This window comes from Gastrolobium bilobum, unplaced genomic scaffold (assembly GCF_033153095.1).
Source record: "Gastrolobium bilobum isolate Gb01-03AN ecotype WA unplaced genomic scaffold, APGP_CSIRO_Gbil_v1 utg7613, whole genome shotgun sequence".
Lineage (NCBI taxonomy): Eukaryota > Viridiplantae > Streptophyta > Magnoliopsida > Fabales > Fabaceae > Gastrolobium > Gastrolobium bilobum.
This window is the reverse complement of record NW_026898007.1, coordinates 255783-283063: the sequence shown is the minus strand read 5'-3', so window position 1 is coordinate 283063 and position 27281 is coordinate 255783. Positions and strand designations below refer to the sequence as shown.

Genomic DNA, 27281 nt, shown 5'->3' with positions numbered 1-27281 from the left:
CGCCCAGAGCAATATTCGAAAGTGTGGGTGTAATTGGGCATAACTTTTGATTCGAGAGAACACTGTAGGCTATTTGACCATTGTGTTCTTTTTTTTTTTTTTTATCAAAATAAGTAATATTTTGTTTCTATTTCAAAATATTTCATCAATCTATTTCTGTTTAACCATGATCGACTCATATATTCGAGCACATGATTTTATATTCGAGTATATTTTGTATTTTGAGTTTTTTTTTTTACATTTACTCGAGTATAGGACCTAGATACTTAAATATTTATTGTTTCAGACAATGTATTCGAGTATATAGGTCATATACTAAATGATCAAAAAATTTACTCTGGAAATTTTTCAACGTGTAAGTCTCAAAAAAATTATGTAGAATAAAAAAAAGTATTTAATTTGAATATCCAAATCAAAAGTCATGGTATTTCAAAATTTTACTCTAAAATTTTATAATGCCAACATTTTCAAAATCTCGTGGAAAAAAATTTAACAGTGGAAATGAATATTCAACTTAAACTTAGTTAAGATATAAAATATTATTTAAATATTTCTTAAACAATTTAATTGGTAAAATTGTAGGGTCGAATCTTAAAATCTGGTTTTGTAAAAAAATATTGTTAAACTTATTTCTAGTAAGTCGACTCTCAAATTATTAAAAAAGTTAGATAAATACTTAATCATATCTTTCTCATAAGTAATAAAATAAATTTCATAATTATATAATTAAATTAATCAAACAATTTTTTATTGCACCATTTAGTCAAAATATTCCGATGTCGGCCAAATTAAAGACCGAATTAAAAGTCTATGGTTCTGAAAAGTTATAGCTGGTAAATAGTTTGAGTCAAGAAAAAAAAAACAAATTAATTAGGTTGAAATTCTAGGCAGAGTAACCTGTAGTCAGTAATAAAAATATTCACATTATACACCCAGAAGGAATTTCATCTAAATGGATGGCAATATCCTTAAAAAAAATATTAAAAGTTTTTTTTTAAAAAAAAAAAAACACTCAAGATACCTCAGCATATCCATGCAGGAAGAATCCCAAATTCATACAACAATGACTTGGTCCTATTCCTATACTTAATTCTCCACGTGCGTGGCAGCTTGATCGAAGATTTGAACTGGTTGTAATCTATTGACCTCTAGGGTCCACCGAGATCGTACCAATATACTATTATACATTGTTCGTCTTTGCTTATGATTGTCATTTACTTAGTAGATAAACATTTTATTAATTTTATGTCAAAGGAGATAAGTTATCTTATGTCATAGACATAGATTTATGAGTTTCATAATCTGAAAAAAAGAAAGATAACATGATTATCAAATGATATATAGAAGAAAAAACTTATCTCATAAAACATGAGAATAATTTTTTCCATTATATATTTATAATTCTTTAGATTGATCACTTGTATATTTTGAATTATGGCATATATATTAGAAAGAAATCAAAAGAGCAACTTCTGTTCAAATAATAATTAGCATATTGTTGGCCGTAGTTTCATAATTATGCAGATATTTTGGAAAATATAAAAAATAAACCTTTCAATTTTTCAATAACAACAAGTTAATATTAATTAAAAATAATCAAATATTAAAAAAATAAAAAAATGATATTAGATAAATACTTAAGACAAAACCCTAGTCGTGTTTTTTTCTTCTTCTCTTATTCTGTTCATTTGTTTTCTTCAAAACTTATTTAAAATGATGAGACTACTAATTTTTTTTTTGAGGGAGGTTATATTTATAATTTTTTTTACAACATTTTACAACTATTTTTTTATCCTTAAATCAAAATTAAATAAATGATTATAAAATGACATCAAACGACAACTGTTGATTTAATCTTGATTTAAAGATAAAGAAAATAATTATAAGTAAATTTAGATTATAAATATAACCTCACCGACAACTCTTCCAGTCATATCATGTTTCTTTAATTTTTTCTTACATTTTTAATAGCTCATTTATATATGTCAGATATTAATGAAATTTTGTTCAAATATCTTTTTGTGAGTGATTTCATGAGTTTCTTTATGATATTTATAGTTCTGCAGGTTTACTTATAAGGGGATACAATCTTCGAGCTACAATTCCATATAAAAAAATGTTTTATTTTTATAACATTCTATTAAATGAAATAACTTTCTTCTACGTTTTACTTTAGAGTCAATAAGTGTTTTTTTTTTTTTTTAATTTATAAGTATATACAATCTTCCAGCTGCAATCCCTTTCTTTTTTTTTTATTTTTTTTATTTCTATAGTATTCTATTAAACGAAATAACTTTCTTCTATGTTTAAGTTTAGAATCTAAAAGTGTATATATATTTTTTTTCTTTCTATTTTTGCTTAATTTATAAGTATGCTTCATCACAACACATGACCCATACACATGTCTCACTCGCAATGGACTCACAAGTGCAAAATAATTAGGTTCAATGTGGTTCACACCGAAGGGGAAATCTGCATAAATACCCATTTTCACTATTACCATTGAAGAAGTATCTTCGACACAATACTCATCAGTATTTTTACTCCGTTGAATTCTAGCCTCAAGAGTCACCGAGCCCTTCATCCCTTGATTCTTAGTGTTCGCATGAGATCTAAAGTGACTCAATTTTTATTTTTTAAGCTCCAATTCATATTACTATCTCACTAGATTTTCATAATATTAACATACTACACCATTAGAGAGGAAAAATATCTTAAAACCATACAACACGAACATGTCAAATGTAGTAACCCCACTTCGTTATTAAAAATAATTCGAATAAGATATACTAAAAGGCACAGTGTGAGTTTTATTATAATTTTTTTCACAAAGAGGCGGATAATATTTTCATTTAAAAATATTTGATATATGACATTATTGCTAAGGCATATATGACGATTTAGACTTTACAACAAAAGTTAATAAATTATTATAAGATAATAATGAATATGAAAAAAGAAAAGGAAAATGGGGAAACAGAGTGAAGAGTTTTGATTTCACGCGGAGGAAGGGGAGGCTAGCTAGCTGGCTGTCGGAGAGAGATCTCTCTCCAGATCCCTCTGGCACGTGACTCCCCACCTCACCTCTCTCTCTTTCCACACACACACGCTCACTCTCTCTCTAAACTCTTAATTCTCTCCCAAACCCAAAGCAAAGCCATCGCTTTCTTCTTCCATCAAATCCTAAACCCAAAACAATCAAATCTCTCTCTCTCTCTCTCTCTCTCTCTCTCTCTCTCTCTCTCCTAGTTCCTCGTTTCCATCATCACGCTTAGTTTTGTCTTTTTCTCTCCGTTCATATTGGCGTGTGTTATGTGTGTGTATGTAATGGCTCCAGCGAGGTTGATGCGATGATGCGGAGAGATTGAGGTTCAAATGCTATATAAGACGAGAAGCATTTTTTTTCGCTTAACTGCTTGGATCTTGTGAAGGTATAACCACTCCTCTTCTTTTCTTTTTTGTCTTCTTCTTCACTCTATATTCTTGGATTTTACTCATCTTATTGGCGGCAATTTGAATTCAGTTATCTTTGTTTCTTCTTTTGTCACAGCTGTAGCTATAGCATTATCAGTTTAAGCATCCTTCACTCTCTCTCTCTCTCTCTCTCTCTCACTTTGCATTGGACCTTCGATCATCGATGCTTTCTTTGGTATAATCTTTTTCTTTTTCTTTTTTCTCTTTTGCTTATTGCCGATTTAAATCTTGGACTTTGGAGTTCGACTTTTATTTATTTATTTATTTTCTTGAAATTTGAAATTGAGTTCTTGTAAAGTGGTCCTCATGCTTGTTTCGAAGTTTTTGCTGCTGCTTTAGTTGAGAAGCTTCTTTTATAGTCGGCGGTTTCTGTGTTGTTCTATTGAAGTAACTAGTTTTTGTGGTTCTTTATAGAAATGCATTAATGAATGAATTAATAAAAGGAGATGATGTAACATGAAATCCGAAGCTCTCCCTTTCGGTTTTTGGCTAAAGCAAGGGTAGAAATCATATATGGAAAGCAACGTTGACTTTGGAAAGAGAAGAGAGTAGACTTGGGGACTTGAGTATGGATAGTTGGTTTAGTTGGAAAGATATGGATGAAGACTAAGACTATTAGGATAAAAATCAAGAAACTTGAAAGAAGAGGGTATGGGAGAGAATCTTTGGTATACCAAATCAGGGAAATTAATATAAATAGATTAAAGATGTACGTTTGGAGACTTCAGTTTTGTGCCAGCAGTTTTTCCTTTAAATTTGCAATGAACAGTAGTACAACAAGTAGTTGTAAAAAGTGATGGTCGATACTCATGACTGTATGCTATGTTTATGCTTGAGTGTTTGATCTTAGGTAAAGGGTCCCTTCTTGCTTTAGTGGACCGTACTGTACTGATTTACCGGTGAGACTTAAGTTGTTCACATACAAAACATTGTTGGTCCAATGTGTGGAGAGGTGACTGAATTACTGTTTGCTTTGGCACTTTGGAGAATCATATTATGAACTAGTAAAATGTCATACAATTTTGAAAATAATCTACAAAATAACGTATGGAAATAATATGAATGCGTGGCATTTGGAGTTACAATTGTACATAATGTATATATGGAATGGAAATATCAGCATTCAGCCCATTATGCACAAGGATGTGAATGTTACATTTTTGGCATTCACAACAATGGCCTGATTATTTGATATAATCACCGTATAACATATCCACAACCCAATATTGAAGATAATTTCTGCCCTTAAACGTGGATATTTGAGTTTCCTAGTGCCATTTTCTGGGTCATAGCCACATCATAGATGTTGGGGGCACGCTCTATTTATTTCCTCTTTTATTGGTGGAAGGAATGTACTCTGAGTTGGAAGTGGTCTGTAGAAGGTCTCAATAGTCAACTTCTAGTCATATGGTTTTAACATCCTTTTCAGAGTGAAGGTAGATTACAGGTTCAATATCTGATGTTACTGTGTGGCATAACCATGAAAAGGATATAACGGGAATGCCAAACTTGCTGAGAGATTTACCCCCCATGGTTGTTGAATGTTTATGCATGATTTGGACTGAGTTCATCATTTCTTTTTATGTCCTCTGAGATCATCGTAGTTGAAAATATCACTTCTGAAATAATCTCCTGTGGTTGCTTCTGGAATCATCTCAGTGACTGACCCATAAATGTCAGCTGTGACTTGTGGCAATTTAGTCCAGAGAGAGATTCTTGCACAGGAGGAGCTAGGGTATTTCTAACAAACTTTTCAACTTTTTTTTTTGTACTGAACTTTATTGAGTCTTGATTGGAAATGCTTCAGTTTCATGTGGTATGTAATGAATTAAAAATTCTTTTCTTATATACTGATATTGTTCTCTCATCATAATATGCCGTATACCTTTCATTTGGTTCATGCAGGTTATGTAGCCTCTGGCTTGAAACAGTTGGAGCTACTAAAGTATGCGTTTCAATAATTTGTGGGTTTAGAACCACCTTTAGCTTTGATACATCTCTTATGGATTAAGAAGTGCAGCGAAATGGTTTTACATTCCAAATGTATAAGAACATGGAGGAGACACGAGAAGATGCAGGGCCCACAGAGCAAAGGCCATCCAATGTGTGGTGGCCTTCAGATTTCATTGAAAACTTTGGATCTGTTTCTTTGGGTTCTCAAGATGAGATCTTGAATAATAAAGATTCACCTGGACATTCGAACCAAGATGTTATGACACCTCAGAAGGCGTCACAAATTCTCTGGCGCACTGGAATGCTTTCAGAACCGATACCAAATGGTTTTTATTCAGTCATTCCGGTGAGGATTGATTCGTACATCACCTTCTGTGCGTAATTTTTTATTTAGAAGGATGTATAAATGCACTTGGTAGAATTGCTAGTAATTTGTTATTGTGCGTAAATTTTGTTGTTAAGTGAAATTCAATACTTCTTAGAGACATTTACCGAAGTTGTAAGAGTTTTTATTTTCTTTTCCTTTGTTTTATATAACAATTCCTGCCCCCAAAATTTGCTTGAGTCATTGATATTTGCTCTTTATAGAACTCTTATTGTGTTAGTTTTATGCTTTTTTCCTTCACAATTTAAAATAATATACATGAGAAGTTTGTAGCATGGTGCATTTTTATTGATCATGTTACAAGTGCACATGCTTGGAGTGTAGTTGTGTTTTCAATATGACTTACTCATTGAATTGGAGTTTTTAATTTGGAACGATTAAGTCCAAAAAAATTAATTGACAAACAATGTTATATTCCATTTGTTGAGAATAATTGAATTGAGTTTGAACTTTTAGTTCTAGTCACTTGGGAGCAAAACATCCTTTGAAATAACAATTTTTATTTTTTATATCTTTTTGAGAATTATTTTTCTTTGTTTATCTTACTTCATGTATTGGGACAATACTCTCTTCTGTTCTGTACTATCTTCGTCGTCTCTTGATAGTTCTTCTTTTAGGAAAAATGGGAAAAGAAGACCCCTATGAGAAGCAGCTTTTTTAGGAAAAATCAGTGTAATACAAACTACAAATATTAAGCACTCAGCATTTGGGATCTCTTGCAGCTACTTGGTAAGAGTGGTGTAGCATCCATGTCAGTGACGTAATTAGTGGAGCTGGCATAGCAAATTGCATTTGCTTCGCCTGGTGCAGACTAGAGGCAAAGGATTAGAACATGTCTTTAGCCTGTGAAAATAAATTAGTGTATATAGTATCATACTATCATTAGTGGTGTCATCGATTGTTGAAGAAAAGATCATTTAGTTTTTCAGCAAGAGGTAAACTGGGTATATTCTGGAATTTGACAGTGGTAACTTATGATACATATTCTATTGAAGTTTCCTGATGGAAGATGATCATATTTCAGCCCATTCTGTTTAACATATTTTTTTGTTAAGCTCTTATGGTTACTTAGCTGTACTAGCCATTTGCATAGCAATATAGTTTTAAATTGTTTTGCAATAACCTTCTGCTCATTCATGGCATGTATTATTGTTTTAGTTTATATATAGTATTCCTGTTCTTCATGTGTAACTAAAATGTTTTTTCCAACATGTTTTATTGTCATCAATTAATCTGATAATGTGCAGGAGAAAAGACTCAAGAAATATTTTGATGGTATTCCTACTTTGGAGGAGCTTCATGCTTTGGGTGGAGAGGGTTTTAGGGCTGATATCATTGTTGTGGATGCAGAAAAAGATAGAAAGTTATCTATGTTGAAGCAACTAATTGTGGCATTGGTTAAAGGATTGAACTCAAACCCAGCTGCAATGATTAAGAAGATAGCTGGATTAGTATGTACTTTTGTTGTATCTAATTTTGTAGCTCTTGTTTACTGTGTACAGTTTTCTTAATATTATTCTTACTCCACTTTCATCATGTGATAAGATTTTTTCCCCTTGTACAAAAATGTATTTTACGATGTCAAATACTTTCCAAAATAGCCCGTGGCAATTTTCAAGAGACTTGTTCATTTTAGTTGGCTGTGCTATTCACATTCTCTACTTTCTGATTTTATTCAGCTGATTTTTTTCAATGAAATTATTCCACCTTAATTATCATTTAAATGTTTGTTGATAAGCATTAATGGGATTAGTTTCAATTATCTATAAGAATTTTCTTTTCATTGTCTTGATTCATTATTTAGTTTATTTTCAAAGCATAGTAAAAAGGTGCTCTGAGTATAAAGAACTACTTCAACCCAAAATCTTAAGGTGTCGGGTGAGGGTCTTTTTAATGGTTTATATTATTCTCTAACACACCCCCTCACGTAAGAGCCCTTTAGACTTGAAGCGTGGATATTGCACAGGCCCAATTTTTTTGGTTTTACCTTGTGCTTATTTAATTCCACTTGAAAGTGGGGGGTGGTGAGGGGCTAATTCATGACCTTATGGTCACAAAAGCTCTGATAGCATGTAAAGAACCACTTTAACCCAAAACTTTAAGGTGTTGGGTGAGGGTTTTTTTAATAGTTTATATTATTCTCTAACACTGAGTTTATTTTGACCTCAATTTCTACACAGGTTTCTGATTTCTATAAACGACCACATGTAGAAAGTCCAGCAAAAACTGCACTAGAGGAATCCTCTCACATGTTTGAGAATCGTGGTGTCCAGATGCTGGGGCAAATAAGGCATGGTTCATGCCGTCCTCGAGCCATCTTATTTAAAGTATTAGCAGATACTGTAGGTCTTGAAAGCGGGCTTATGATGGTAAGCTGTGATTTCTTTTGGTTGAAGCAAATTGCAATTTCTCTCTGCCATCACTTGACTAATTGTTTGCCAATGTTTCAATCTAATACAATGTGTTTAGCAAAAGAACTAAATGATAAATATTCAATTTTGTTTACTATATATCTAATTTTGAAGGATGTCTTGTTTCGCCATTCTTTTTATCAGGGTTTTCCAAATGATGGGGCTGCTGAATGTGTAGACTCATACAAGCATATGTCTGTGATAGTTGTGTTAAATTCTGTGGAATTGCTGGTTGATCTTATGCGTTTTCCTGGCCAACTGTTGCCCCGATCAACCAAGTCAATTCTTATGACCCACATTTCTGCAGCAGGAGAGAGTGATTCAGCAGAAAATGATTCTTGTGATTCACCACTAGAGCCAAACAGTCCCTTATATGGGGTTTCAGAGAGGTTAGATCCTGAGAGGTATGGAAATTGATTATTTTTTGCTTTGGCTTAATTGCACTTCTGCTACCTCTCGTTTCTCTAGGATTTGATTTTGTAGAAAATTAGAATTCAAACATGTTTCCGTTTTTATTTCCTATTAATTAGGATTGATTATGATTGATTAGGATTGATTATGATTGATTAGGATTAATTGTGATTGATTAGAATTGATTGTGATTAGGATTGTGATAGGATTGATTAGTCATCGCTTAGTCATTCTTAGCGATTCTTTCTTGTATAAATACTCACTCATGTAATTTATTCAATATCAATATACAAAAACTTCTTTTCAATATGGTATCAAAGCGGGTTCGTTCCTACCCTAATTCAAATCTGAAATAACCATCCAAACACTTCCATCACCGTCAAACACCTCCTAAACACCGCCTTGAATCTGTCCAACACAGAAACCTAGTTTACTGACCTCCGATCAAAAAAGTGAGGTGACCATTCGACTCAGAAGGATCCGACGAGTCGACCGCCGCTGGACCCATCGCCGTCAGCCGCTGCACGCGCCACCACGCGCCGCTTTCCAGACGTTTTTTTTCCGTCGCGACTTGCACAAACCTTCTCGCCGGCTTCTCCCCTTCCTGTTCCAGAGGTCAGATCAAAAGTTTACAAAACTTGATTTTTCATCAACGGTCAACCCTTCTCTTTTTATTCATGGCTTCCTCAAAACACTCTTTTTATTACCACGAGCAACCTCCTAAGGCCACTAGTCATGTGGTCCAGCAAGGTACAACTTTCCATGTTGATAGTCAAAATCATTGGATCCTTGATTCTGGAGCCTCTGATCATATGACAGGTAATCTTGGCTTGTTTTGTTCATACACTCCATATTCTGAACCTTCTCGGGTCAAGATCGCCGATGGCAGTTTTTCCCAGATTGCGGGACACGGAACCATTAAATTTTCTGAGCTGATTACTTTGACATCAGTTCTTTATGTTCCTTCTCTGACTTGTAATCTCATTTCCATTAGCAAGCTCACCTCTGAGTTGCATTGCTTTGCTAAATTCTTTCCACATGGTTGTGTTTTTCAGGAACAGGACTCGGAGAGGATGATTGGCAGTGCTAGAGAGGATGGTGGACTTTACTACTTTGAGGAGGATGTGACTCATGAAGCTGTTTTCGTAGAAAAAAACTCTATGTTTCCTTTTGATTCATGTAATGATGTTATGTTGTGGCATCGTAGGCTAGGCCATCCAAATTTTATTTATCTTCAGAAGTTGTTGCCAAACTTATTTATTAATAAAAGTCCAAGTTTGTTTTCTTGTGATATTTGTCAACTTGCCAAGCATACTCGTGCTCATTATCCTTCTAAAGTTCACTATGACTCTTCCCCATTTTCCTTAATTCATAGCGACATATGGGGTCCAGCCCGTGTTAAAAATATTTCAGGTACTCGATGGTTCATTACCTTCATTGATGACCATTCTCGAGTTTGTTGGGTGTATCTTCTAAAGGATAAGTCCGATGCTGCATCCGTGTTTAAAAAATTTCATGCCATGGTTCAAACCCAATTCCAAGTTGCTATACAAATTCTTCGTACAGATAATGGCAAAGAGTATTTTAACTCTATTCTTGGAGAATATCTTTCCCAACATGGCATCCTTCACCAAAGCTCGTGTCCTGACACACCCCAACAAAACGGAGTTGCGGAAAGAAAAAACCGACATCTCCTTGAAGTTGCTCGGACTCTAATGTTTACCACGAGTGTTCTTAAATATCTTTGGGGAGAGGCAGTTCTCACTGCCTCGTATCTGATAAATCGAATGCCATCTCGCATTCTGAAATTTCAGTCTCCTCTTTCTAGTCTTGTTCGTATCTTCCCTTCCTTCCGAGGTGTCTCCTCCTTACCTCTCAAGTTATTTGGTTGTGTTGTATTTGTCCATATTCCCTCCCATCAACGGTCTAAGCTTGATCCTAAGTCTCTCCAGTGTGTCTTTATTGGTTATTCTCCTACTCAACGTGGCTATAAGTGTTATTCACCCTCTCTTCGTAAGGTCTTTGTCTCTATGGATGTCACTTTTTCTGAGAATGACCCTTTCTTCCCCTCGACTTCTCTTCAGGGGGAGTCTATAGGAGTAGATGAAGATCAGTCATGGGAACCTATTAATGCCACAGTATTACCTCTACTTTTGGAAACAGGGGGAGCTACAGAATCCTCACCATCAGGAGCCTCCTCAAAATGGGGACAAGTTTATAGCAGGCGAAAGCCTCCTCAAAGTGTGAATAACCCAGAGCCTCTACACTGCCAGGATTCTGAACCATGTTCTAGTTCCAGCACCCCAATACTTGAGTGTCATGGTGAAAATGATCTACACTTGCCCATTGCTCTCAGAAAAGGTACTCGATCTTGTACTACTCATCCTATTTCTAATCATATTTCATATGGAAAGTTGTCCCCAGGGTTTCGTGCTTTCAATACTATGTTGGATAGTACAAAGATACCGAGAAATATACATGAGGCTCTCAATGATAAAAAATGGAGGGATGCTGTCTTTGAAGAAATGAATGCTTTAGAAAGAAATGGAACTTGGGAGATAGTGACCCTACCCAAAGGAAAAAAGGCAGTAGGATGCAAATGGGTGTTTACAATAAAATTCAATGCGGATAATAGCATCAACAGATACAAGGCAAGATTGGTTGCAAAGGGTTTCACTAAGACTCATGGGATAGATTATCATGAGACTTTTGCTCCGGTTGCTAAAGTCAATACCATCCGAGTTCTCTTATCTCTTGCTGCCAATCTAGATTGGCCTCTGCAACAGTTAGATGTGAAGAATGCATTCCTAAATGGTGACTTACATGAAGAAGTCTATATGGATCCTCCACCTGGTTTTGAAAAGGGAAATGGATCAGTGTGTAAACTAAAAAAGTCTCTATATGGATTGAAACAGTCTCCCAGAGAATGGTTCGACAAATTCACACAAGCAGTCAAAAGAAGAGGCTTCATTCAAGCACAGACTGATCATACTCTCTTCCACAAACACTCTAAGGATGGTAAAATTGCTATTCTTATTGTATATGTAGATGATATAATTCTTACAGGTGATGATATTGAGGAATTGAACACCTTGAAGAAATTTCTAGCAGCTCAATTTGAACTCAAAGACCTTGGCACTCTCAAATATTTCCTTGGTATGGAAGTTGCTAGGAGCAAAACAGGTATCACTCTAACACAAAAGAAATATGTTCTAGATCTTTTGTTGGAAACAGGAATGTTAGGGTGTAAACCTGCTGAGACACCTGTGGAACCTAATACCAAGTTAGGTATTGAAGATGGGAATGAGGTGGATAAAGAACAATATCAGTGATTGGTTGGTAAACTAATCTACTTATCTCATACGCGTCCTGACATTGCCTTTGCGGTGAGTATGATTAGTCAATTCATGCACTCACCCAAGGAGAAGATCTTAGTGCAGTCTATAGGGTGCTTAGATACCTCAAGAATACTCCAGGAAGAGGATTATTCTTTAAAAAGGGGTATAAAAGGACAATTGAAATCTACACTGATGCAGATTGGCAGGCTCATCAGTAGACAAAAGATCTACCTCAGGCTATTGCACCTATGTGTGGGGAAATCTTGTTACTTGGAGAAGCAAAAAGCAAACAGTGGTTGCAAGAAGTAGTGCTGAAGCAGAATTTCGAGCTTTAGCTCATGGAGTTTGTGAAGGAATCTGGTTGAGAAGACTTCTTCAAGAGTTGAAGATTTCATATTCCCTACCAATAAAACTATATTGTGACAACAAGGCAGCTGTTAGCATTGCTCAAAATCCTGTGCATCATGATCGAACAAAGCACGTGGAAGTTGATCGTCACTTCATCAAAGAAAAATTAGATGATGGAAGTGTGCATTTGATATATGTTCCAACCAAAGAGCAAACGGCAGATGTCCTTACCAAGGGCCTACACCGTCCAGCATTCGAAGACTTGATTGGCAAGTTGGGAATGATCAATATTTACCTCCCAACTTGAGGGGGAGTGTAGAAAATTAGAATTCAAACATGTTTCCGTTTTTATTTCCTATTAATTAGGATTGATTATGATTGATTAGGATTGATTATGATTGATTAGGATTAATTGTGATTGATTAGAATTGATTGTGATTAGGATTGTGATAGGATTGATTAGTCATCGCTTAGTCATTCTTAGCGATTCTTTCTTGTATAAATACTCACTCATGTAATTTATTCAATATCAATATACAAAAACTTCTTTTCAATAGATTTCCCCCTAATTTTAATTGTTAACAAATTAACAATCTTGTCCTCATAGTTGTCAAATTCATGCAATTAAGTTCTCCTGTCAGATTGATGTTGATATGACACTCTTTTCTCTGATGTGGCATATTACCACATTGTAACTACAGTGTCGAAAAGGAGGAAAACCTCCAATTCCATAGAAGATTTGAAGCATCTTCAAATGTATCAGGCCTTCCTTTGAGAAATATGATGTTACGATCAAATACCAGTCTGGACGGGAAATTGAGGTAATACTTCTCTTCCTTATCCAAAGATGTTAAGTGTTTCCCTCGTCACATTGTTTTCTTTTCAGTTAAAGGTTTTCTTCTCTATTCTTTTCCCCATTTCAGTTTAAAAAATATATATATTTTTATTATGATCATTTTATTTTATTTTTTTGTATAGTTTGTGAACCTTATTTGACTAGAGTCTCTTAAAGATGTAGAATACCAACCGTTTCTTGTTGAATGGTTTTGTCAATTCCCCCAGTTTGTCTCATAGTGAACCCAACATTGCAACTGCATTTGGTCGCCGTAGTCGGAGAAAGGCCATTGCTGAACAGAGGACTGCTAGTTCAAGGTTATTCATAATTTCCTTGTGTTTTGGATTGATATTAGTATGCTTGTTAGGTCCAGAACAAATTATTGGTATTGTTCATGATCTTGGTCTTAGTTACTTCATTGATGATGGCTTTTAGAAAAGAAACTTCTCTTCAATTCAAATGTTAGATAAAGCCTTTAGTTTAACTTGGATGGCTAGCATTATGAGGTATATTCTTGACTCTGGATTTGCTCTTTGTCCCTGTGAGTATTCTAAGGTTTAGGTTGCGGATAGCCTAGAGTGTTTGACATTATGCCTGGATTACATGACATTGCTGGCAAGAAAAACAATCCTGTATTTGTCAGTATGAAGAAATGTAATTTGAAATTATTCTGTACCCAGTTTGACACGATAGATTAGCTACACTCATTGATGATTACCCTTTCCAAACGTGGGATTTTTTTCATATTTTAAAATTTACAGAAAAGTAATGGTTCTGGTCTGTGTTTTTGAAATTTGTTATTTCTCTATCATGATTTTCATCTTTACCTTTACCTGGAACTAGTTCTGTTTAAACAATGATTATTTACATGAAGACATATTTGGTCTGGTCCCCGACAGAGAATGATAAAAGGAGAAAATGATGATAAATGGAAAATGGTTATTTCTGTAATGGTTCTTCTTGTCATTAATAATGCCAATTTAGAGGGAAAGACTTGTATTTCTCTAGAGAAATCTTGGCTTCACAAGGTGAATGTTTGGTCATTTAACTCATGTTTGAAATATAATATAAAATGTAAAACCATTCATCTTCTTTCACCTAATGGCTTAAGCTTTTGGGACAATTAGTTGTGTGACATGTTATCAGAGCCTATTACCAAGTGAACTATCCCCATTTAAAAACAAAGTTGAATATCAACTCAAGGTAAACCAAGAAGATGAGCTTTTGAAAGTAGTTCATATAGTTTTTTTGGCTCTGATGTTTAGGATCTTGCTTTGGGATAATGGTATTGGTGATGTTGATGTTTAGAATCTTGTCCAAGATGATAGAACTGAAGTAGCTTTTGTCAGAATTGCAATAATGAAACTGATGATGAAATTTCATTTCACTTGGCCCAATTTTATGAGGACCAAATTAGTGTTTCATAATAATGCTGTTGCGAGAAAAGTTCTGTGTACCCAATTATATTTTCTAAATTTGAATCAATAATGCTGATTCAGATTTTTGTTTTTAAGAAAGAAAGAGCTAATTTTAGCATGTATTTTACTTTGCTTGTCTTATTTGCTGAAGTTCCCCCCCCCCCCCCCCCCCCTTTTCTGATATTAGAGCTCTTTGTAATCTACTGACTAGTAGATCTCACACGACTTGTTGGTATTAGATTGATTTTGTAATACAATTATAGCATATTGTCTTCAAATATATACTATTAAATTTCAATTAATAATATCTAATTTATGTAAATTTAAGCACTTCTGATTAACATAATAATCTTTGATCATCAAATGGTTGGATCCTAGAAAACCACATTCTGCTAGAAATTATTCATGGTTTAAAATATCAGGTCTTCCAATGTGGTGCGCATGTCTATCCTGTATATCATCTAAACTTGCCAATTTGGTCTTTCTAATTGGTCTGTGTATTATCATTTGTGAATTGAGTGGCAAGGTTAGCTAAATGAATCTCCAAGTTCCATACTAAACTTACCTTAGAATATTATTAATTTATGCTCAGTATTCTTTTTGTGCTTCAAATATTTGTGGTTTTGCAGTCCAGAACATCCATCATTTCGAGCACGTGGACAATCCAAGCTTAGTGGTGATAGGGCAGCATTTAGAGATTTTTCTGATGACCAGGCTACATCAAGGTTTATGCCTTTCTGATCCCTTAATATTTGCTCGTACTCAGTGAGTGGCTGCTGGCTACTTAATTTTTCACTTACATTTTTTTACTGTGTTCTTATTTATTGAATGAAAACCAAGCACGTCTTAACTCTTCAATTTCATTTTATCCAAGTTTGGGTTGCTCGACCATGTTTTTCACTTTTGTTTATTGTATATATGAAACAGTTCATCGGAGCATGTATTTGATTTTTATGGGTTCTAGACTTAATGATGTTGCAATTACTTATTGAAATTTTGTTAGTTGCATAGATCCTTAATATCTTCACATTTAGTGTCTGTTCAAGTTTTAATAAAAGCAATGATATTGGTTAGTTGGATTTCATATGAAGAACTGCCACCTAAAACTGATAAGGCCTAAAACTAAATAACTAAGTTAAAAAAGGGCAAAATGGTTCTATAAAGATCTTGTTATGTGCGAGGTCCAGGGAAGGGTTAGATTCATTGTGTGGGTCTATAATAGGCAGCCTTACCTTGCATTTGCAAGATGCTAATTACATGGATCGAACCACTGACTTCCGGATCACTTGGCGACAACATCAACTGTTGTGCCAAGGTTCACCTTCAAATAACCAAGTAAATTAAGGAAATAAAAGAAAATGAAAAAATTTCACCAGTCTAGGTGGTGCAGTGGACTAGGTGTTGTAAAGATTATTTCCTTTTATGAGAGTGTTTTTCCCCTCACATTTTCAAATATATGAATTTGTTCATTTTTCAGATCCAGCTATAAGTCAGATGGTGCATCCTCATCACAAGCTCGTAGGATACGAAGAAGAAGCATCAGCATTACACCAGAGATTGGTGATGATATCGCAAGGTTGGTTGTTGGTCTATTATGCTTTTGGATTTTTATATGCTTAAGTGTACCGTCCTTGGTGCGGATCGATGTTAAATTGCTTATTGCATGTTTTGTGTTGATTGCTTTATTCTCAAAAAACTTTTCAGCCAAAATATCTCTTGAACATTTGATAGTAAGTTTTTTCAGAGACAAGCTTATCCAAACACATTTATCCATGTCTTCAATACCTATATCTTTGATGATTCATTTTGTTTTCTCCTTTGAATTGTTTGACTGAATTGTCTGTTTTCCATTTTTTAATTCTCTTTTGTTTCTCAATTCGAATGACTTGTCCTTCTGGACGTATGCATGCTCATTCCTGGACATGTTAAAGATCATATTTTCCCTGGATCATTTTTTTTCTTAACCACGTGTATTTGTTGTGTATCTAGTTATTGTTTTTTTTACAAAAATTTCTTTCATGTTATTTTGTGCATTTGGTTATTCAAGATTAGATCTGTTCACCTTTTTTTTTTTTAACAACTCTGTTAGGGTTGCTAAATATTTTGTTAATAATATGAAACACAGTTACTCTTTTTCATTAGCAGAAAACTAATGATGATACCTTAGCCACCAAGCTCGTCAAGTAGAGTACTTGTATTTATTTGTTTTTAATCTCATAAATGACTAGACATGTTAGTACTTGGAATTTGCATTTAGAAAGTAGCGGTTGACTTGGTCCTCTTGGAGAAAACTTCTTTTGTCATTTGAAGTTGGATTTAACTTAGTTGTAGTCTTTTAGGTCTTCTTTGGTATTTCCACAATCCAGAGTTGTGAATACAATTGTTGTATGCTCTCGTTATTTAAGCTTATACTGATAGAGCTAATGTGATGTGGAGTCTGTTCTCTCTCTCACTGGAGAATTGTACATTTACCTTTAAGTGTAATGCATGAAGTATATGTTGTAGATTTTTACCACCTCATCTTTTATCGGAATAGGCGGTTTTTTCCTCTTGAAGGACATGTGCCGGGGGTGTAGAGCTTTGTTATGGGTATCCATTGGATTTTTAAAGCTTTTCTTTTATCTGATATGAAAGGGGATTCGCTATTTTTTCTTTTTCTCTCTGTTTTAGGAGGATTCCTTATGTCCATGTTATGTACTCTTTTCCTTTCGTCATAAATACTTCTTTTGTCCAAAATATAAAAACTTCAGGTTTGGATTGTCTGATCAATTAACCCTTGGTTGTATTATAACTCAACTTACTAATTTGATATATTTTTAGAGGCTTGACTGTTGTAAATGGTACCTGCTTTGTGCTAAATAACTAATACAAAAAAAGCATGATTATAATTGTACTTTAATCAAGTGAATTGATGATCCTTTATTTTCAATTTTCATAGTGCATAATCCCCTGTTATTTTAATTAAATGTGTAATGTATTGTAAGAGTCCTTTTGCTGATTTAAAAGTTGTTTTAATACTGTGATAACCCAGGATCTAATCAATGTAGGGCTGTACGGGCAATGAATGAAACACTAAAGCAAAACCGTCTTATGAGAGAACAAGGGGATGATAGTTCGTTGTCCCATTCTGCAAATGATAGTACTAGCAGTGCAGATCTTCAGAAAAATGTATGTCTGTATTGTTTTGGTAACAATGGAATATGTTATTGTTTAAACCTTCTTCCTCTCTGCCTGTGGCATCTTTCAGCCTCTCCCATTCATCACGACTGTGGTTTGGTTGCATCATAGAATCTAGAAGAGAGCAATTTGCAGTCATAATTCACGAGTCTAATCTTTTTCTTATCAAAAGAAAGATTACAAATTTACAACTATATACTTTTTTATGATTATAATATAATTTATTTTACAATAATTGGGAATACAGTCCTAATTCCATTTAATGATTGTGGAATACATGTGTTACTCTTTGAGATGTAATATAAAATCATTCATGTGTCTTTACCTAATAGTTAAGGTTTTTGAGTAATTGGTTCATGACATGGTATCAAGTAGTCTAAAGTTCAATCCTTGTTGTTTCATTCTTTTAATTAAAAGTTGAATTCAGCACAAGGTAGCTGGGCTTGTGAATTGTCCACTCTTCAAGTTCAAAGAACACATTCGTGAGGGGGCGTGTTAGAGATGTAGTATAAAACCATTCATTTGTTTTCATCCAACAATTTAAGCTTTTGGGGTAATTGGTTCATGAGAGTGACTTTACACACACAAATATTGGATTAGCTTCTGCTTAAATTTTAAAACATGAAATTTGTCATTGCCCTTTCCTTTCCATTTTTAATATTATTATTATTATTATTTTTTTTTTGGGGGGGGGGGGGGATTATTTGTTTATTTCAGTTTAAATATTTTCCTAGTTCTACACGTGATTCCCATTCTGCGATATCACAGGTGTCAAATTTCCATCTTGATTATCGCGAAAGTTCCCCCTTATATTCTCTTCACCGAGACCGTGTAACTTCGCAGAAGGCAATGTCGCTACCCACTTCACCACATGATCATAGAGGAGAAGCTTCTGAGAGAAGCACGCCATCAGGATATGGAATGAATGACCAACTGGAGTCGACTTGGAATAAAGTCCTTGGATCACCAATGTTCAATAATAAACCTCTGTTACCATATGAAGAATGGAATATTGACTTCTCAGAATTGACTGTTGGAACTCGTGTTGGGATTGGTAAGTTTCATCTTTCTCCTCTCATAGTTATCAAAATTGATTGAATCGCTAAAATGATTGTGAATCACTCTTTCCGGCTGAATCACTTGAGTCCATCTATTTCTTGAGGTTGGATTTGTACATATTTGTGCTTGATTGTGAGTGATCTAGACAGATCTAGATCGGATCTGTCCCGACCAACTCGAAACTTTCCTGGTTTTACCATTGTCTGATTTAAATTGAAGAAACTGATCTCTGAGGGCCTTGAAAAACCTTTTGGAACTAAATTCTACTTGAAAAAATCGGATGATTCATTTTCTTCCTCTCCTGTATGGTTTCAACAATTTCATGGCTTGGGGTTGTCTATGAGTGTAGATCTCTTTTAAGGGAAGAATAAGGAAAAAGAAAAGGAAGCACTACATTTAAGTTTCAGCTAGGAAATATAGTATTGGGAAGGTGGAAAGAAATTAAATAATTAACAAATTGGTAAAGAAATCATACTAAAGAGGACCGACCTAGAGTAGTGGTAAAGCTGCTTCTTTGTAATAAAATCATGGGGTTCAAATCAAGGAAATTTTTTTGCAAAAATAGTAGGGTAAGATTGCATACAAGGATTTTATACACTCCTACCCTCGTATGTTGGGGTTTCATGGGGAGGATAGTAAAGAAATCTAACTAAGAACTAGTTATTGTGGAACCCAAAAACTAATCAAACATAACAAGGAAAAAAAATTCAACTTCTGTAATTTATAAAGAAATCAGAACTGAGTCTCAGTATTTGGGGGAAAAAGATAAAATTAGAAAATTAGATATCATCATATTATTATTGAACTTGTTTTAAGCTTAATTTATTAGTTGATTTTTAATTTGCTACTAACTGTAAGCCTCGAACAATATGATACCATTGACGATTCAGAAACTATTCCTTTCAAGCCATGATTTGAACTGCCCTGAAAACAACTAGCTTCGTATAATTTATGGTGCATGGTTGCTCTATTCTTTTCCAGGGTTCTTTGGAGAAGTCTTCCGTGGCTTATGGAATGGTACAGATGTTGCAGTCAAGGTTTTCCTTGAGCAGGATTTAACTGCTGAAAACATGGAAGATTTCTGCAATGAGATATCCATTCTCAGGTATTTGTGTTGATTTGCTGTTTGTCAGTAATTTTCTGTTACATCCAACATTTGCTGACTCCCAGTCTCTTTTCTTTTTGTATGTCTTTTTGTTTTCCTCCAGCCGGCTCCGACATCCTAATGGTACTCTCTAGCATCCTAACTAGTTTATGTCGTTATGGCTTTTCACATTTTGATCTTGGGCATTTTGTTTTCTAGATATGGAAATTTATGCAAAACATCCTAAATTGTTTATTATTTAGTATGACAACTGGAATAATTGTTCTACCAAATTCTTTCTTGGTCAAAATTGTAAGAATGATATTGTTTATATATGGTTGTAAGAGTATCTCATGTATTATGAAATCTGAACTTACACAAAGCTACACTCTTATCAATATATAGAGTGTGAGGATGCTGACTCAGCAGATGAGTCAGATCTAACAAACAAAATAGAAAGCTAACAAAGCTATAACAGAAAGGAGGAAAAGATCTGATACATGCATGTGTACAATAAATCAATAAACTGCTACTACATCAACAGTAAGTAAACAACTACTTATCATCTAATACATCCTGGCAAACTCACGGGTCTTGAGGCACTGAATCAAGAACCCTGAGTTTGTTTCTTAACTCAGCAAAACGACCAGGGGAAAGAGCCTTAGTTAGAGTATCTGCCAACTGATCCGAAGCAGGAATATGAGAAACAATAAGCTCATGAGCTCTTTCCTGAACAAAGAATATGTCTAACTCCATATGCTTGGTACAAGCATGCAAAACAGGATTGTGAGAAAGGGCCACAGTGCTCAAGTTATCACAAAATACTCGTGGAGTAACAAAGGAAACTTGTAACTCGCGAAGGAGTGATTAAACGCACAAAATTTCAGCACAAGTGAGTGCTAAACTTCAATACTCAGCCTCAGCTGTTGATCTTGCTACCAAGGTCTGTTTCTTGGACCACCAAGAAACGAGATTAGGACCTAAGAAGAGAGCTGCTCTGGATGTAGAACTCCTATCATTAGGGTCACTGGCCCAATCTGCATCACATAATGCAGTAACAGAGAGGGGATGCTGAGGGACAACCCTTTGAAGCACAAGCCGGAACGTAACAATCCCTTTTAAGTATTTGAGAATTCTTTTTACTATTTTCCAGTGATCATCTAGAGGCTGCCCATGAATTGGCAGACCTTGTTTATTGCATAGTTGATCTCTGGACGAGTTATGGTGACATATTGGAGAGCACCCACAGGCCACAACTGACCTGTAGAGATGAGGATCTGAGAAATAATTGGAGCCAAACCTTGAAAGTTTACAGCTAGAAGGCATGGGAGAGGAGATGCCTTTTGCATCAAACATGTCAGCTCGAGTAAGCAAATCACGGATATATTTGCATTGGGACAGAAGTAAACCACCACCAGAGAAATGAGTCTCACCCCAACCCCAAGAAAGTGATCTAGGTTGCCAAGGTCTTTGAGAGCAAACTGAGAATGAAGTTGACTAATCGGGTATTGAATGTAGGTAGCATCAGTGCCAGTGACTATTATGTCATCTTGTTGAGATATATAAAACCATTAATACAGCCTCACCCAACAGCTTAAGCTTTTGGGTTGAATTGGTTCTTTACATGGTATCAGAGTCTCGGTGTACTGGGTTCGATCCTCACCGCCCCCTTTCTTTCTAGTGGAATTTCTTTCTTCACATAGGTAGGTGGGCCTGTGCATTGTCCACCCTTCAAACCCAGTGGGCTCTCGTGTGAGGGGGCGTGTTGAGATATATAAAACCATTAATATAGCCTCACCCAACAACTTAAGCTTTTTGGTTGAATTGGCTCTTTACACATCTACATACACAAGGATATAGGTGCAGCGAGAGGAAGTCTTTGAGATGAATAAAGAGGGGTCACAACAGCTGGACTTGAAGCCAAACATCACCAAGGAACCCTTCAATTTATCAAACCATGCTCTAGGGGCCTATTTAAGCCATATAAAGCTTTGTTGAGCTTGCACACTAGTTTCTTATCAGAACTCTCAAATCCAGGGGGCTGATTCATGTAAATATCCTCTTGCAAATCACCATTGAGGAAAGCATTGTTGATGTCCAGCTGTCTAAGAGACCAAGAATGAGTAAGAGCAAGAGTAAATATGATTCGAATAGTAACGGGTCTGACCACTGGTGAGAATGTTTCATTATAGTCAAAACCTTCTTGTTGATGAAATCCCTTAGCCACTAGCCGTTCCTTATACTTGTTCACTGTTTCATCAGGATTTTCCTTAACTTAAAAACCCATTTGCAGCCAATTGACTTCCTGGTAGAGGGCAAAGAGACATGGGAAGAACATTGTATTCGACTTTCATTGCCTCAAGCCAAGGTGGGCTGGCTAAGGCTTGCTTCATTGTGGAAGGTTCTATATGAGCCAGTAAAGTAGTGGATCTGGTCAGAGACTTGGATCTGGTCATAATAGAATGAGTAGGTGAGGATTCCCTTAAAGAATTAGGGGGGACATACTCAGAACCCGAGGAGGATGAATAAGCTGAAGATGACTCAGAATTAGGGGATAAAGAAGTTGAGTTAGACGCGAAAAAAGAAGAAGATGAAGCATTGAACGACTGCAATGGAGTTACAGAGTCAGAATATTGCTCTGGAGATGCAGGAACTGTGTTAGGAGAGGAAGGAATGGAGGAACCAGACGTAGATGGTGACTGTGAAGGCTGTTAAGGAGGAGAAACAATTGGAGAAATTGACTCAGAAACTGAGGGAGAAGGATGAGACACCAAAGGAATCTGGGCAGAAACGGGAATGACATGTGGAAGATCAGCCTTAGTGTTTGTCCAAAAGGCATAAGGGAACCTATATTCATTGAAGAGGACATCTTTTGAGATGTAGATTCTGCCTTCTTTATTTAAACAGACATACCCTTTATGACTTATGGAATAACCCAGGAATGCACATTCTTGCGAATGAAACTCAAGTTTATGATGATTATAAGGTCTGAGAAATGGAAAACACACATCCAAACACCTTAAGGAAATGATAATCTGGGCTTTGATTATACAACTTGGTATAAGGGACACCAGAACTCCATGAGGCTGTTGGGACCCTATTAATGAGAAACACAGCTGAAAGGAAGGAATAATCCCAGAAAGTTAATGGTAAGGAGGCATGAAACAACAAGGTTAATCCCAACTCAACAATATGACGATGTTTGCGCTCTACAACCCCATTTTGATGGTGGGTGTGTGGGCATGCAAGTCTATGAATGATGCCATGATGTTTGAGATAATCAGTGAATGGTCTAAATTCCCCACCCCAATCGGTTTGTAAAACTTTAATAGGAAGTTGGAATTGAGTTGTTATCAAAGAGTGAAACTATTTGAAGGTTGAAAGAGCATCAGATTTTTGTTTTAACAGATATATCCAAGTGTATCTTGTGTTAGCATCTACAAAGGAAATATAGGAAGTGTACCCCACGGTAGATTGAAAAGGAGCTGGTCCCCATAGGTCACTGTAGGTGAGAGCAAATGGTGTATTATATTTAGTCAGTGATGTAGATGAAGGGAGTCTATGTGCTTTTCCAATACAGCATGAAGAGCAAAAATCACTTGCATTTTTATTAGAGATTGGAATATTACAAGAGTTAAGCACCTTTGTCAAGGTTACATGATTGGGGTGTCCCAAACGACAATGCCATAGGAAGTATGTAGAATTAGAAGACATACAAGTTTGATTAACGCTACAAGGCTGATCAACAACTTTATTATCACTTTCAACAAGATTACAATGAGGAAAGCTATCAGTGTGAGCAGGTTGAGGACTTGAACTGGTGGAAGACCGTAAAGAATGAGCTGGATTTGAAGCAAGGCAGATATCTGAAAAATGATAAAGGCCATCATTGCCAAGTATTCCTCGAAGAAGAATATCCCTGCGATTTTACAAAGCAAACACTTGGATGAAACTCAAAATAGACAGTTATCTTTAGCGAATTGACTAACACTCATAAGATTCTTCATTGCAGAAGGAACAAGCAACAAGTTTTTAAGATGCAAGCATCTGTTAGAATCATAAGATGACGTAAATTTTGAGGAACCAATAGCTTGAATAGCCAAATCTTGCGCGTTACCAATGATGGTCTGATCAGAACCACTCAGTTGCTTGCTCTGCAGTAAATGCATAGGACTAGAAGTTACATAATGTGAAACACCGGAGTCTGGGAACCACTCAATGGCTGGGGTAGAGGTTGGAGTTGGAAGTAAGCTAGGTTGTGCAGCAATCATAGCTTGAGGAAAAGCTTGAACAGGCCTAACATACTAAGATCGTTGTTGAGTCTGTGTAGGCTGTCTCTAAGCAAAGTATGGACCATTCGATTGTGTTTCTAGAGGAGGAAGAGTGGGCATGAAGTCTTCATCGAAGCGATGCCAACATCTCTTCACATCGTGGCCATACTTGTGACACAACTGACAATACACGTTTTGTCTACTTCCACGCCCTCGACCTCTGCTAGCTCTGCCATTATAACGTCCTCGTCCTCTATTTGAAACATTAGAACGAAAAGAATCATCAATTCCCGTCTGCACAGAGGTCTGACTAGTGCTCTATTCTTGAATCGCGAAAACAGGGGCAAACAGAGGAGCAGATCCTGAAGTATTACTCTGTTTTTGAGCTACATTCACAGTGGCTGATTCGAGAAGAGACTTACTCTGTTTTAACAACATCTGTTCGTGCGTCATTAACTCAATGACCAGATCTTCGATCGAATAAGGATTTTCTCTTCCATAAACAGTAGTCACGAACACGTTGTATTCAACTGGAAGTCCTTCCAGTATGTAATCAGTCCTATCTTCGTTCGTAACTGGATTTCCTATGGCTTTGAGAGAATCACATAGGCTTTTGATGCGAGACCAGTAATCTTTCGCAGATCTGGTTCCTTTCTTGATAGATTTGAGTTCTGAGCATAATTGACGAGATCTTGACTTCATGACTCCATGAAAGAGCTTGTGGATTTTATCCCACGCTTCATGAGCATACTTTACTCCAAATATCTCATTCGCAACAGATTCAGAGATAGTAGACAAGAGCCAAGACAAAAGCATCAAGTCTTGTGTGAGCCATTGAACATACGCTGGATTTTGAATCATATTCAATCGATCTTCTTCCGATTCATATTGGATTGGAATTTTTTGATTCACGAGGTGGCGATGAAGTTGATGTGACGTTATAATCGGCTCAATTATCTGATTCCAGAATAGATAATTGTTTTCTGTAAGCTTAACTGTAACTTGATGACTGAAAAGGAGAGGAGCATGATTCTCCATTAGCGTTGCTTCTTTGTTCGACTTCGAAGACGCTGGAGCACTGTTATCAGCTGTAGCGCTGTTCTCAGAGTTGGAGGCTAAAGACATAATGAAGGACGAAGATGGATCAGGCCCTCAGAATGAGGGCTCTGATACCATATTCGAGTTCTTGAGAGAAGCCATAGATGCGAGAAAGGAGAGAGAGAGAAGATGTCTTGAATCAGAAGTTGTATTATGAAATCTGAACTTACACAAAGCTACACTCTATCAATATATAGAATGTGAGGATGCTGACTCAGCTGATGAGTCAGATCTAACAAACAAAACAGAAAGCTAACTAAGCTATAACAGAAAGGAGGAAAAGATCTGATACATGCACGTGTACAATAAATCAATAGACTGCTACTACATCTACAGGAAGTAAACAACTACTTATCTAATATCATGTAAGCATGGTTCCTTTGAGATCAGCTGTTATTTATCAAGTGATTAATTTTATGCAGTGATCTTATTTCTTGGTGCATGCACAAAGCCTCCACGTTTGTCAATGATTACTGAATATATGGAGATGGGATCTTTGTTTTACTTGATTCATGTGAGCGGTCAAAAGAAGAAGCTTAGCTGGCGGAGGAGATTAAGGATGTTGCGTGACATATGCAGGTAGATATTCTTGTTATTTATACCTTTCAGATTCTCTTCATTACGCACATCCATTAGTTCTCCATTGTTTTCGAATATAAGGCATATATATTTCATTGTCCATTCACTTTCATATGAGAAATCTGAGTTGTTTATCTTTTTTTCATAATTCTTTTAATATATATTCAATGTTGGAGACAGCAGTAAAAAATTTTCTGCTCATTCTACCAAGTGGAATACGGAGTCGGATCATACCATATTCAATATAAGGCAAATAAAAAATTTGAATTTTGTTTTTCTCTGATGAAAGATAAATGGAATCTACAACTCATCCAAAGTTTTGAACTTAATTTATTTATTTCCACAAGAAATTATTATCAAGTGCCAGGTGACCTTGCTTTTCAGTCAAACGTATTTGTTAGTGAAATTGTTTGTTCTGTAAAAGCCTACTTTCAAGTTCGTGGGTTATCTTATTTTAATAGTTGATATTGATAAATATTGCTTTTGATCTATTGACATTGACGAGAATACCTTGGTGGGGTGTAGGGGCTTGATGCACATGCATCGTATGAAGATTATTCACCGTGACGTGAAAAGTGCAAATTGTCTAGTGGATAAGCATTGGACAGTGAAAATCTGTGATTTTGGACTTTCGAGAATAATAACAGATTCTCCCATGAAAGATTCTTCCTCAGCTGGAACCCCAGAATGGATGGCACCTGAACTTATTCGAAATGAACCATTCAATGAAAAGTGTGATATCTTTAGCCTGGGAGTTATAATGTGGGAGCTCTGCACCTTGAATAGGCCATGGGAAGGCGTACCTCCAGAGAGGGTATGTTTGATAGACGATTTGTTCATTTTCCATGATGATTTCTTTTCCCGTTATGGTTCTTTATTTAAAATTTTCTTCGTTGAGTCCTGAAATTGTAATAATTTGTGATTTTTCTCTGCTGATTAGGTGGTTTATGCTGTCGCTAATGAGGGATCCAGATTGGATATTCCTGAAGGCCCGCTGGGCAGGCTGATTTCAGGTCTGTGCATCTGCCAAAATATTCATGACTCAAGGCCTTTTAATTATTATTATTATTATTATTATTATATTGATGGCATAATTCAGATCCCATCTAGTTTAACTGGTTACTTGGTTTCGTTTGTAGAGTGTTGGGCAGAACCACATGAGCGGCCAAGTTGTGAGGAGATCCTGTCTCGCTTGGTGGACATCGAGTACTCAATGAGCTGAGCTGATGCAATGTTCATCTTTGTACATAGTGAACTTTGAGTATAGTTATTTCACTGTGTTCTCGGCTGATGTAAACTGAATGAATTTTGTTCTTTTTTCTCAAAACATGTTGAAACGTGCTTCCGTGCATTCCCCGTCTTACAATAGTCTTTTGTGGGGCAATGAAAGTTGATTTCTATCAATCCCTTGCATTCCCCTTGTGCAACTAAAAAGAAAAA

General features: G+C 35.8%; 1 protein-coding gene across 4 annotated transcripts; it reads left to right on the top strand.

Annotated features, from left to right (window-relative positions):
- Positions 1–2999: 2999 nt before the first annotated feature.
- On the top strand, positions 3000–27214 carry LOC133312155 (probable serine/threonine-protein kinase SIS8). 4 transcript variants are annotated; one of them, XM_061513312.1, is made up of 18 exons: positions 3000–3431; positions 3551–3649; positions 5380–5773; positions 7060–7263; positions 7993–8181; positions 8368–8612; positions 13022–13141; positions 13383–13472; positions 15203–15298; positions 16051–16149; positions 17621–17741; positions 18519–18804; positions 19791–19914; positions 20018–20037; positions 25685–25841; positions 26367–26655; positions 26782–26854; positions 26981–27214. In XM_061513312.1, the coding sequence occupies exons 3-18, from the start codon at positions 5516–5518 to the stop codon at positions 27061–27063; spliced, it is 2454 nt and encodes an 817-aa protein (XP_061369296.1). In that variant the 5' UTR covers positions 3000–3431; positions 3551–3649; positions 5380–5515; the 3' UTR covers positions 27064–27214. The 4 variants fall into 4 exon arrangements, with proteins under 4 accessions (XP_061369296.1, XP_061369294.1, XP_061369295.1 ...); XM_061513310.1 differs by having other exon boundaries at positions 8368–8627; XM_061513311.1 differs by lacking the exon at positions 3551–3649 and having other exon boundaries at positions 8368–8627.
- The last annotated feature ends 67 nt before the right edge of the window (positions 27215–27281 follow it).

Excerpts from the sequence above, each read along its gene's own strand:
- LOC133312155 (XM_061513311.1), top strand. The coding sequence starts at position 5,516 with ATGTATAAGAACATGGAGGAGACACGAGAAGATGCAGGGCCCACAGAG. Across the intron at positions 5,774-7,059 it reads GTTTTTATTCAGTCATTCCG|GAGAAAAGACTCAAGAAATA; the intron begins GTGAGGATTGAT and ends GATAATGTGCAG. Across the intron at positions 7,264-7,992 it reads TTAAGAAGATAGCTGGATTA|GTTTCTGATTTCTATAAACG; the intron begins GTATGTACTTTT and ends ATTTCTACACAG.